Raw genomic sequence first — 13,801 nt, forward strand, 5'->3', positions numbered from 1 at the left:
TCTCTCTCTCTCTCTATCTCTTTATGATATTATCTTCAATATTTTAATTTAGTGAACGAAAAACAAAATCATCAAATAAATTAAACAAATATTCTTTAACATTTGTTTTTTTATATAGAACTCTTTGTTCCGCGCGTACTATATAGTCCAAATAATACAATCAAATCTCATTCTGTATTTCATTAGCAGATAGATTATTTTTCATTTTTTAGTAAATATTTTGTTACAAACGTGCCGATTTGTTTTACCAGTATCAGAAAAAAAAAGAATTTCAATGTATTTTGTTAACGATGTTATATTTCATCAATTTTTCTCAAATTCAAAGACAAGCTTCTTCTTAATCTGTTTAGAAATCATACTGGAAATGTATTATAATGCACATTTCTTAATAGAATAAAATTGTTTTTTACGTGCTGCGTAAAAATATCAAACAAATAAAACGTAAAAAATAAAAATGCGATTACTTCTCATACTAGCCACGCGTACGCAATCAGTAAATTTTTTTTCCCCTCATTTACTTTCGTACAAAACAGTTTTGTGTGACGGACGAATCTTCATTAAGTTCTGATAAGGAAACAGCAGTTACCGTATAGGCGGCAAAGGAAATTTATCTGATAATATCGGGAGAAAGTTACAAACGCTGACTGAAGAGAATCTTGGTCCCAACATCTTATGGAATTTCGCTACGGTGGTAATGGCTGTTCTAAAGCTGCTGCCATTGTTCTCGAATTGCGATCGATGTTACATATCCCGCGAGGATTATAGCGAAACGGAAAGTTTATACGCGGGCCGAGAACTCTCGATGAATTAATCGTTCGATGGTCGTTTCGCGGAACTATCTAAATTGGATTTTAAATTAGATCAAACAAGAGAGAGAGAGAGAGAGAGACAGATAGATGGAATATATTTCTTTTCATATTTTTCATGCTGTAGAGCGAACACATGTTACCATGTGTTTGTCGTCAGATAAAATCTTAAACGCTCTTCAATTTCGATTGTCGTAAATAAAAGAACATGTTACCCAAACATTTCTATTGTGTAACAAACAACCGATATTGTTATTAAATAATCATCGAATAATGTTTTTTTGTCACGTTGTTATTTTCCAAAAATCACGTTGTTTCAAGTTGGTTTATCGCTAAATTACCATCTCTCACAACAATTGTCTTAACATTCATCCGATCGATACGATTGTGTAACATTCACGGTAAGATATTCTAAATATACAAACTGCATATATGTTGTACATAAAAAGAAGATAGTACACTTACGTCGATTCGGAAGATATCGGCTGGTCCATCAACTTCTCCGACATCGGGGACAGAGGATACGGTTGCACCAGGGGCTGCGTCATAGAGTCTCCATCTAAATAACATTTCGTATGCCATCTCATTTTCCATGCATATTCCCGTTGCACATAAGATCACCGCGTCTCTCCGATATTTTTCGCGAGCTCGCGCGCGAAAACTTCATTTCTCAATTTCATTCCGCACGATAAAGCGCATCAAATCCTCGGTAACAGTTCATAAATTCTCAAACGTTACTATTGCTCTCGACAGACAAACGGACGAATACCGCAAAAATATTTAATGGAAAAGAGATAATTTTTTTATTTTATTAGATTTTTTATTTCAGTTTAAACCACCGATTGAATTTGTGCAAAAGCAAACGGTGTAAACACACTTCGGGGACGAGAGCTTAAAAATTTCGTTCAGTTTTCGTGCACACAACCGCGCGCGTGTCTGACTTCGCGTAATTAGTTTACGGAAATATCCCGTTGGCAAATTTGCGGATTTGCCCATTCACGACTGAGTTGGTCCTCGTTCGATCTAAATATGAATTTAGCTCAGACATAACGCAATTACATATAGGACAGGCGATGTTCGTCTTGCATTCCTGTTCGGTACGAGGACGTTCCGCGGGGTCGCAGTCCCTGGAGATGGCACCAACACCGTCTCTGCATTCGATCGTTCTCGTCCGTATTCCGGTGCCACAGGTCACGGAGCACTGCATAAATAAAACGTTAAAATGCACACTTCGTGCGGAATTGTAATAAGGACGCGGTATATAGACTATGGATAAAAAGCGCGGAATATATTATGCAGACAGAGTTAATATACGTATAATAATTAAAGCATCTCATAAAATCTGTATTTAAAAATGTTAATACTTCCATACACACACGTGCGAGAAGAGGAATTACTGTCTGTAAAGCATTTTTTTTTTTTATTTTTTTTTTGAAAAAATAATTAATTGTATAATGCAATAATAATCGCGGTAACTGTAATTTAATAACGCGAGTTTCCCGCGCGATTTAATAATTTAGCGATACGCGTACATTAATTTTTCTACGTTTCATTGTTCCGTTTTTTAAACGTGCTTTTTGTTGATGTTTCTTCGTAATAAAAAAAAAAAAGTACACGCGCAAAGAGTTCGGAAATAATTTGGATTTTGTTTCTGACAATTTACTGAAGAGAAGACAACAACTAAATAAGTAAAACGTATTTTCGTCCACGGGTTCAAGTCAGAAGATGAAATTCGAGACTGTGCGCCTCTCTTTTCTATATCTCTTTTCTCTTTCGAGGAAGGATGCAATCGAAACTCTTTCCGCGGCGCATTAACGGCACAACTTCGCATGAAACACCACATTCCAGAGCGACCTAATGTCTGGAGAGAGCAAAGTCTAATTTAAAATTCCGCGTTGCCATTTTCGATTCTCATTTTGCCGAAGTCGAAAAGTCTCGTTCGAGGCATGTTGCGCGCTCGAAAGTTTCTCGCTCGCAATAAAAGCCCGCGCGAAGAAGAGCGAGGACTAAACTGAGAGGAAAGTAAAACGGGACAAAAGACGAACCTGATGAAAGAGGAAATCAGGGCGAGAGAGAAATGGGGGGGGGGGGGAAAGAGAGATACGGACGACGGAAGACAATAAAGATGCAACTCCTGAACGTGAGAAGAAGCTATCGTTCGGGTATGTCGAAGGTGGAAAGGTGACACGCGAAAGGAAAAGCAGAAACCTACTCGAGGCGCCGTACTTTTCTTGTCTTTTTCCTTCCTCCTCCCCTGTCTCTCTTCTCGTTCCGCTTCTCTTATCTTGGTCCTTCTTCTTCAACCCTCATCTCTCCCTCCACTCTGTCTTTGCTTTTCATCCTCTCCCTCGTGACCGAGCCGTATAACTCGGAAAGAGTCTCGATAGCGAAAGGGAGGAGGGAGGAAGTGCTTTAAGGAGCCTTGTGCTTTCAGTTCAATATTTGCATGGCTCCCGGGTGCTCACAAAAGAGAGAAATCTATCAATTCCTGTCTTCTAGGGGAGCGCTCCTCTGGCGCGCGCGCGCGCGCGCGCGGCATCGGATGAAATCATTACCGTGCTGACGGGCACGAAGCCCTTTATGTATCGCTAGCGGAAAGAGCGCCATTCTGCCGGATGCTGCCGGTTTTCGAAAGCGGATAGGGGACGGACTATTGTGTATATCGATCAGAAATGAAGCGCCGTAAATCATGTGCGGCCGCCCGCGCGAGCGCGTACTTTTGCGCGTGCACATGACTGGGAAGATTTACTTCGCTTTACCGCGCCATTCTGTGTAAATGCACTCATTGGCCCGTGTGCGGATGAGTGTGCGTAATGGGGTAGCAACTCGCTGTTCGCACAAGGCAAATAACATTCTTCAGCAGATAGAGATGTATGATGTTGCCGCGTCTGCATTTATCAATTGCGCAAATATACGCTCGCTGCGAGATACATCATTTTCGGGCGTTCTCAAAAATACTGATTCCCGGGGTCTGTTTTTTTCTTTCCAAGCAAGATTGATATTTACATACATAATATAAATAGAACCGTACGAATTCTTGTTTTTTTTAAATATATTTTAATTATTAAGATGTATAATTGTTATGCGCGTAAAATTATATTACTGCCAGAGATACTTTTTTGAGATCTCTCTGCTAAACTCACTCCGCGCGAACAGGTCGGTCTCTTTCAAAAAAAAAAGAAAAAAAAAAAAGAGAAAATCACACGACATAATTCTCCGCGTAAATCTAATATTAGTATTGTAGCAGCACGGTCAGCAAAATATTGCGCGCGCCTTATATGCGCGGGGGTGGAAATCGCAATAAATATACATCCAGAGCAATGGGCCGCATTTAGCGACCTCATGAATAAAGCATGACGTCTACATTCCGCAGGGAAGTCGCGGAGATTTTTCCTTTCACGTATCTGCCGCAAAACTTTAGTTCGCTCGCGCGAGACGGGGCAAAACGCGTTTCACGAAAACTCGCGTACGTAACGTTCATTCTTTACTGTCTTTATCTTTCCGTAACGTTCATCGTCGTGCTCTTATTTATGTAGCGAGGTTTCTGCATTCCCAAGGATCATGAAAGGCTGTTTCACTCGCAGCGGGAATCCTCGACGAGTCAACCTCACGGGGACAAGATTTTCGAAAGAGTTTTTGCAACTGGTGTTTTATGCGCGACGAGCGTTTTGTCACCGGTAATAAACACAACTTTCTCTCCAACATTTTATACAAAAAAAAAACAAAACACGACGTGAGAAATAATCAGTAATTTAACGAAGAATTGTTATCCTCCTCGAATCTCTCGAATCGCTTTCGCACAAAAGGCCGAAATGCGCGCTCAACTCCGGAATTGGAGGAATTCCAAGTTAGATAAGTAAAGCGCGTTGTCGAACGTGTAAAGTCGCGCGACACTTTTATTGCGGAATAAATTTGAATAACATTCAAAGAAAGGAACGAGAAAACGTTTGACGGCGATTCGAAGAATGTGCGTTCGCATCGCGAAAAACAAAAAACAAGTTTTCAGGATGATTGAAGCGCCCGCATCTCAAAGACGTGCTCGAACATGTATTGCCCGTACTTATTCACCCGCGGGCACGCGTTCGTTACAATGTAACAGAGATAAAGACAAGAGAGATAAGAGATAAGATGGTGCAATTTGCGAAACGCGCGTTCTCTGATATTTTGACAAAACTTTTCTTTCACCCCGATCTCGTGCGAGGCAAACAACATCGAGACGCTCAGAGAGCGATTCGCAAGAAAAAAAAAAAGACGATCTAACGACGCGCGAGGAGTTGCACAATGAAAATTCTGGAAGGTTTCCAGACAATGTATTGATTTTTCGAAGCTTAAGTGTCTATTGCGACAAGAAACTCGACCAGAAGAAGAGAGAAGGGGCAGGGGAAGAGAAAAGAGACGGGGGGTTGTTGAGCACTGCGCCAGAAAGTATGCAGAGGAACTGGCGTAGGCGACTCGTTCGAATATTATGCAATATGTACCATGTCTGTTTGAACTGCATATGTTCGCACGCAGGCTGCGACGAAACGTTGGTAAACGGAACGTATATGAGCGTTCCGGCCACTGCCGACGTAAATTTATCCCGGGCTACCTATGTTTTATGCAGACGTTTTATGGCGACTCTGGTACACACCTACTTTCTCTCTCTCTCTCTCTCTTTTCTCTCTCTATACATATAACTTCTTACGTTGTATTCTCGATGTACCCGAGTTTGTATCTATTATAGCGCTACGGAAGTAACTTGTTATTCGACGATATATCTTTTCACTGTGTGTTTTAGAGATTTTAGAGATGGTATTGTTTTCCTACGTTTGTTTTGTTGTTGCAATAGTTTCAGAAACTGTTTTTCCCCCGTAATCTTCAAAAAGAGAAAAATTGTTTTTTTTTTTTTTTTTTTTTTTTTTTTTTTTTTTTTTTTTTTTTTTTTTTTTTGTAAAATGTAGCTCTTAGCTCTTATTCCTCCCTCGCTTTCATCGCGAACGACTCGAGATTGTCTGATGAGGCAGAAAAAGCCGCTGTTCCGTGATCACGATACAAAACGAGCGTTAAATCTCTCCGCATCGAAATCAAAGTTCTGGAATACCTCCAAGGAAACTACGTCGATTTTCGGCCAGTCGAAGAGAGGAAATAAGAAACTGCGACCGTTAAACGTCGTGCCAGGAAGCGCCGCGGGCATCGTCGTCGCGGAGTCGTACGTTGATATCGACGTCGATATATCTGGAAATCGCGTCCCGTTACAAGAGCAACGTTAGCACGATCTCGAAAACAGTTGCATGTTGCTTGCGCGTGCGAAACGACGATGATCTCCCGATGCGACGCGTTCGTATCAATAAATTTATCCGTCGACGTAGTACAATCGAGTGTCGTTGCACAACATGTTATTCCACAGTTTTCTTATCGAGCGTATACGAAGAAAATTTTGTTACACAGATATAAAAACAAAAAAAATATGTCTGTTAAAAATCCGAGAAAATATGTGACCACTAAACATAATAATACACACGATTGTGCGCGCAAGCTGCTTGCAGAAGCGCACGTGCATGTTTTCCGCAAGTGACTTCGTCGAGCAAACGCGAGTCTCTTTACGATAAAACGCCGTGAGTTCGGCGCATTTTTTTTTTTTTTTTTCTATTTTTCCTAGATTTCCCGTCGCTTCCTTCCTTAAAGCTGCAAGAAATTCTGTCGGCAAATATGCGTGCTCACTCTGTTTCTTATTGTACCACTTGGAAAAAGCAATCTTATTTTCTGCGTGACATAAAATTGAAAGGTCGACGAGATGCGCGAAGAATAATGTGAGAAAGAGGATTTATCAATCCGTTTTTTTTTTTTTTTTGTATTTATTTCTCTATTACCATGTTTAAATACAAAATAAGAAATCGTATCTCGCGTCGCGAGAGAGGAAGAGATTTCTCTATATAATCTACAAAAAATATAATATGTTTATCTTCCTGAAAAAAAAAAAAAAAAAAAACTGCAGAGTTGAAGAACAGCGAGAAATTATTTTTACCCGCCTATTCGCAAATTGTTCGTTTAGAAACAAGATATAAATGCATGTGATCTTCTATCAACTTATCTCTCTCTTATCTACCGCGTGTTTTAATTTCTCTTCCGCAAGGAGAGAGCTCTTCATGCCGGCGCATCTTTCCCTGTTAGCTTTGGCTTTGCCATGGAAAGAAGGGCAGACTTTCACCCAGGTCAGGCGACGATTTGATGGAAAGGGATACGAGTAAAAAGAGAGAGAGAGAGAGAGAGAGAGAGAGAGAGAGAGAGAGAGAGAGAGAGAAAGAGGCGGTTATTTGGCGACTAAATTGTCCTGTTTGATGTTGGTGGCTGATGTGGCCTGGAGCATCTTCAAAGAGAGCTCTTCGCGGGGAGAGAATATGGCTTGTAGATGAAGTGTGTGGTGGGGTGGTGGCTCGGAAAACATTTCCTGCGCAAAGTAAGAACTTCGTGCGGTTCGCGCGACACTCGTCTATATTCGCGCCGGATTTAAACATAATTCGTATACAGGGATTTCGACGGCGGAGAAAACGAGGCGGCAGTTTGCAGTCTGTCTCCACTTTTACGCCAGAATCTTTCGGAGCAGGAAACATAACCGCGTCCTCTTTCAATGCCGCGGAGGATTCGCCGCAGCCGACAAACGGCGTTCCGCTCGAACGAATCGCGATTCCCCTCGCCTTCCCAGAGAAAATCCGATTTAGTCGTCGTCGGAGCGTACGAGCAGCGACGGCAGCGCGAATGAGAACGCCGTTTTATCCCCACCGTGCTCGTCCACTATTCGATATATTATAACCGTCTGTGCTTGTGAAAAAGTGTATTGCCTTTCTCTGTCTTTCCTTCGTTTCGGAGCGAATGCACGAGCAAGTTATTGAGTAGCGATGTTCTTTTCGAGAGAGCATCTTGAAAAAGAGAAGAATTGATATTAACGTCGTTTCCGCCGAGCGTCGAGTTAATAATTTTCCTAGTGCCCGAGCGTCCGATATGTATGTGTGTGTGTAGTGGCGGCTTCAAATATAGACACCTTGCGGATATACGTTGTACCGCAATATTTTACAAAGATGGATTTTCGCATCGAATTGCTCCGCCTGTGATTAATTTGCGACATCCGTTTTTTTGCACACACACAAACCCGCGAGTAAAAGCAAGTTAGAATGTAAATGCACATAAAACAATGGTGGAATCCTATATTTCAATTTACATGCACAATGGCAAGATTTCTTATACGCCGAGCGAAAACTCGGCTCGCGAGAGAAACGCGCGTTGGGTAAAGAATTAAAATATATTTTAACGAAGACACCTCTCTGACATGGAAAACAGTAGGAACAAACAAACTGCCTTAATCAAGAGAGAAAAGAGAAATTTATCGTGTTCCGCGCTATGGAAACGAGTTGTTTGCTCACAATTAAACGGAAACTGGGTTATTTGTGAGATGATTTGTAATTCGCACTTAAATAACACATTAGGGTATCTGATTACGTATCTGATCTGCGACTCGCATGTTATTCTTTTAACTTTTTCTTCGCAAAAAGTTAAAAAAAAAAAAAAAAAAACAAGTGTTTTAAATTGATTTAATTACTTATAAAACACGTAACTAATATATTCCCTTGAAAATCAAACCCCACGCAAAACAATGCGCGTGCGCGCGCGAACTAACCGCGAGCATATCTCCCCGTCGATCTTTCGCGGACCTTTCTTTTTAGCTACCCCCGCTTTGGAAATGCCCACAAGTCGTTATACCGGAGTAAAACCGTGCGAGTAGTCAGACTTTTTGTTGACAGCTAATGAACCAAAGAAAAATGGAGATCTCTGGTATGTTGAGGTGAAATTTATTCCGCTCGAGGCGCAAGAACAGATCGCTTTTGTCGTTAGCCGATCTAATGCGAATTTTTCATTATAAAGGACAAAAGTGCAACGTGAGTATATACTTGTTAAAACTTTTCGCGCGTATGCGCATATCAAGTTTGAAACTTTCATTGAAAATTCTCTTATTTCCTTCTCTACGCGTTGGAAAATGAAGATCATCTCTGCAAACACAAACTTATCCACATCACAACTTTATCTTTTGTCCGTTACACGGTGATGTATGTATACCTATATGCAGTCGAGCGATTGCACATGTACGTGCGGCTTTTTGAAGAAAATCACATTCCCACGGAGTGGAAACGGAGAAACGCGATGAGGGATTGTGATTGCAGACGAGAGGAACGTTGGGTTTTCGTTACCGTTCCTATTTCGAAATCGTCGCCGAAAGGCACACCCGTGCAAATCGCGCGCAGCCGTTAATTTGCTTTACCTTAAACGTTTCGCGTTGTAACCAGTTCCGAAAAGGATGGAAGCGGGAGTTTTATGCGTTTGTGATATTATCGCGCGTAATTAAAGGCTTCCTTAACTGGCGCCGCGCGCGCGTTTGTGTCCAACCGTGTAATGACGTCGCAGTCTGGATTTACAGATAAATTAACGCGAGCTCTTTGAGTAATGCACATGCTGTCGGGAGCTATTTGAAGAGCGCTAATTGAGCCCGCTAATTGTAAGGTCTTAGGTACAATAGCAGTGTTATTGCGTGTAGTTCAATTGCCGCCAACTGCCAGCGGCGGTTATTTCGTTATTATATCGATTTAAAGTCCGAGCAATCCTTGCTAATTACCACTTTTCGCCGTTAGATATAGAATTAATTGAACTACAAAGTTAATCGATACCACGTTAAAGCCTTGTATCTTTAATAAATAAATTAAAATTAATAGCAATTAATAGCAATTTGTTAGGTAGACGTTTCACGTATAAATTTCGAGAGAACATTTTACGCGAGCGCAAGATACACCTCCAAAATCGGTCATTTCACACATGTTACAACCCGGTAGAACATTCACAGTAAGGGCAAAGGGAGAGAGCGCAAATCGCGCACAGCCATTAACCCTGTTTCCCTCCGGCCAGTATACTACATTCTCTGTAGTAAAACTCGGGAGCGGAGATAGCACCGAGCTGTATATGTGCGTCTGCAACTGGACTCGACGTGTGCACCTAAATCTGTTTGATTGTGGCAAAGGCAGGCTTAACATTTTCGCTCTTAAATGATACGCGGACGGGAAACTCCGGCGCCTCGCGGGCGAGTTTCACTTTATTTCACAGAAGAATTGCATGACAATCTCTTACCTCGCTCCACTTATCGGTCTCCCACATCGGGCAGGACACGGTGTTGCAGGTTTCCTGAGCGCGCGGTTTATGCGCAATGTTGCACTTGTGATCGGGCAGCTGCAACGATAAGGATATGATGTAAAATCGTGTTGCGCACAAATGAGAGTTGCACGCACAAGATGTTCCGAGAACTTCGGAAACGTATGCTTTTCCCTCTATTGTTCTCAGTGTCGGTGCGCAGATATCGCAAACCGTAAACTAACTGTAGGTAATCATTTATTAACAAACTGACGTTCATTTTAATTTTATGTGACATTGCTTTTATGCACAGAACACTTAAGATTCTTGGGAATTAAAATAAATAAAAAGCATATTTTATTAAAAATAAAATACAAAAAGACTCAAAATATTCCAAAATATTCTTGGCTTAAAAAACATCGGCAGATGGTTGTAAAACACCTTGTATATATTCAATATAGTCTCGAATTGTCGATGTGCATATATGTATGTACGCGAGCTGTCGGATGGGGAGATTTTACGGTGAGCGGGTGGCGCATACTCGCGAATGCGACGCTCTTCAAGTTTAAACGAACCGAACTGGGTTAGGGATCGTGGGATCTTCCAGGATCCCGTCGCGAGACAGGCTACGTATGTAAATGCGACTCGCAGACAAGTAGGGAAAGTACGACATAAAATTTCTGAGATGAGAGGAATGGTTAACGTTCCGTCCGCGCGGAAGCGCGCGGCGGAATTACGGCGTGTCTAACGTCAGTGGCGAAATGTGAAAAATGTGGCGTTTTATCGTGCGCACGCGTAACGCTGATTCCGTCACGCTGACAGATTTATTCCACAAAGATTTATTTGTCTTTACATCGTAAAGTCCTCGTTGCGTTGACATTTTTCTGAGGGTTGGAAAGCGACGTGAAACATTTCACGAGATTCTCGAATATAGCGGCCACGTACGTATGTTCTTGCATGGAAACTGCATTAATTCGCGCGCGTCAGAGAAACTTACAAATAATTGAAAAGAAGGAATGCGCGCGATTATCCTTAAATTAATAAAAAGACGTAAAACGTGAGAAAAAAGATAAGCTTCTCCTTTTTCACAAAAACTGACATTTCGCGATCAAGTGTAGAACAAAGTAATGAGATAATAATGAGATTATTAATCATTCATGCGTCAAAATCTCATCTTAAAACGAATAGTCGAGTAACATATCGATAACCGAAAGATATTTCGCAGACCGCAACTGTCAAAGTTTAAGTGGTATAATTTAAAATTTCAGTTTTACGTTGTCACAAAAGATATAAATGTATATATATGTATATATTTATTATTATATATAGGTAATTTCTCGAACTTTACCTATACGAACTCGTTAGCGTCGAAGTGAATTTAACTAACAATAACTTTATTATCCAGAAGTATCTTCGCTTGGATTTACCTTCGTGGTTTCGTTTCCGTTTTCCTCGGCGCAGAAGACAAACCTCGTTTTCGATCCACCGCCGCAGCTCGCGCTGCACGCACTCCATTCTCCGCTTATCCATCTGTGAAAAGACAGAACGGAGAAAATCGCTGAAAGTAGCAGAAACGCATAAAATTGATTGTGGAACCGCAACAGTGAGTGCACATGAGTTTACTTGCGTCCAGTGAAAAGCTGTAAAATTGTCGCCAAAAACTGATTAACGCAATTTTGCCTCACTCGTAGAAAAAAAAATACGACGAGCTTTTATGGACGCATTGTTTATAAACAAAATATTGAAATTGCTCTGTCATCAACATTCGCGAGATGCAAAGTTTACGATTCGAGAAAGGAAACATATTGTGTGAAAATTTATTTAAAACGCGAGGTAGGTTTTCTCATTGAAAAGCTTTTACATGTATTTTTACATTGACGAGTACGTTTATTTTTCACACTCAACTTCGTTTATGTCGTAAAATATTTTCGCACCCATCGAATGTATTTTTAATTCATATTTCTTCCAAAAACATTCTCGATTTACGATGTTAAAATATTTTATATTATGAGAATCGATGATAAACAGCAGAACATGGTAAGTTTACCTTTGATATGCGTTTTTCCAATAAATTTCTCTTTCTCTTTCTCTCTCTTTCTATTTGAACACTAATGTGTCTCTCTGCTATTATTATTTTTCTTTCTCTATTTTTATCTTTCTCCTTGTTAATCTCTTTGACAAATTGTACTTTCGAGGGTACGAGGAGAGATATCCGATTTTCTCGGTATTTAGCAAGTAACACGGATAGAGTGGCTTTCATCGCGCGCTAACAGAACTTTTTACGAAACTGTCAAAGTCACTCTCGGCATTTTTCATTCACGATACCGTAAAAATATTTCGTGTACGAGCGATTGCGCTAAATGACAAAGTAAAACGGTAAAAATTTCGTGTCTGGCGTTACTTGCGTATCGATTATCGATTATCGTCGACCTTGCCAATCTCGACAAGCCGTAACATTCTTTTCTCGCGTGTGATCTCTCGAAAGTCATCTTTGATATGCTGTTCAATTTCCGACGGCAAAACCATGGGCATTAAAAATACACAGGTGCTCGATATAAAAGCTGCGATCCTGCGCATCGAGGGAGAGAGAGAGAGAGAGAGAGAGCGCCTCTCGAGATTTGAAATTAATTGCTGCCAACTTTTTCAATTTTCCTCGCGCATTGCGTGCCTCTCCAAACTAAAAACCAAATATCAAACGCTGACGTGTTACACCGTGTGGATCTCATCGATCGATCGCACTAACAGCTATTGGCTTTACGACGTAAAGCTCGTTCACGTCGTGGCACGTGTACCTGCGATATCCGCGATGAATCCGTAATGTACACGTTGACATGACCGTATTTTTTTTTTTAAATTTTCTCGCGCGTCAAAAAAATGTATATTCTTTCTTAAAACTTGTAAAAGTTTTATATATAAAATAACTTCCCGTACTTTTTTTATAAAAATTAAAATTTCAATATTGTCATAATGTACAGTAAATATTCGGAGACTAGAGTGAAAAATTACTGATTTATATATTTTACATTTATATTTTCGAAATAAATTCAGCTTCTTAATTGGGAAACTCGAATGTTGATAACTTAAGATGTTCCATCGACATACACGTGGTTGCTTGAACATACTGGCGAAGTCGTAATGTGCGATTAAATCATAACTTGCGGATTACTACCTCAAAGTGCGGTTACGGCTTTTCGGAGTCGCGTTTCCTCTTGGGAGGAAAGGTGAGCTGCTTAGTCGATTTAGCCAACTAAATTCAAAGGAGAACTAGCGGCCATTTCAATTAGCCAGTTGATCGATTCGACGTTCGATGTCGACGCTAATAATAATTTACTAAGGAATCGAGAACTCTCTCTCTCTCTCTCTATAGTCACCAATACCTCGATTTACGATATCATCTTAATTGGTAAATCGACAATCTCCGATACTGTCCGCGATATTGGCGTCGTCGCACGTGTTTCAAGTGGCAATCTTCTCGAATTTTTGCTCGATCGATTGATCGAGCAACGTAAGATAGATCGAGTGAGACGTATTGTTCTCTCGAGATGAGAGAGAGAGGAAGTAATCTCATCGCGCAACTGATAAATCTCTCTCGGATACTAAATGTGAGAATCTTATATGCTAACTCGCGCGATTTTGCAGAGCAAATTCGAGTTTCGATCGTTTTGCAAAATTGAGTAAAACAACAACAATCCTCGCGGTTGCGAGTTGAAATAAATTCTTAATCGTTTGCGGAAACAGACTGCGCAAAACTTGACAGAAGGCAACATAAAAAAAAAGAACAACAAGAGGCACTGACAAAGACCAGCCATCGACCGCCTCGTGGAACATTGAACCATAAATTCAAGCAC

The 13,801-nt window shown here is 40.7% G+C and overlaps 1 protein-coding gene across 3 annotated transcripts in view; it reads right to left on the reverse strand.

Annotated features, from left to right (window-relative positions):
* LOC109862664 (ADAMTS-like protein 1) overlaps nucleotides 1–13,801 on the reverse strand; it is a 152,900-nt gene that overhangs the window by 6,870 nt on the left and 132,229 nt on the right. For all 3 annotated transcript variants that reach the window (XM_020442783.1, XM_020442779.1, XM_020442775.1), the window contains exons 8-11: nucleotides 11,381–11,483; nucleotides 9,954–10,052; nucleotides 1,866–2,007; nucleotides 1,272–1,365 (exon numbers count right to left, since the gene is read on the reverse strand). In XM_020442783.1, coding sequence (XP_020298372.1) covers nucleotides 1,272–1,365; nucleotides 1,866–2,007; nucleotides 9,954–10,052; nucleotides 11,381–11,483 — 438 coding nt within the window. The remainder of the gene's footprint in view (nucleotides 1–1,271; nucleotides 1,366–1,865; nucleotides 2,008–9,953; nucleotides 10,053–11,380; nucleotides 11,484–13,801) is intronic.

Source organism: Pseudomyrmex gracilis, unplaced genomic scaffold (genome assembly GCF_002006095.1).
Source record: "Pseudomyrmex gracilis isolate BER0280 unplaced genomic scaffold, ASM200609v1 scaffold_10, whole genome shotgun sequence".
Taxonomy (NCBI): Eukaryota; Metazoa; Arthropoda; class Insecta; order Hymenoptera; family Formicidae; genus Pseudomyrmex; species Pseudomyrmex gracilis.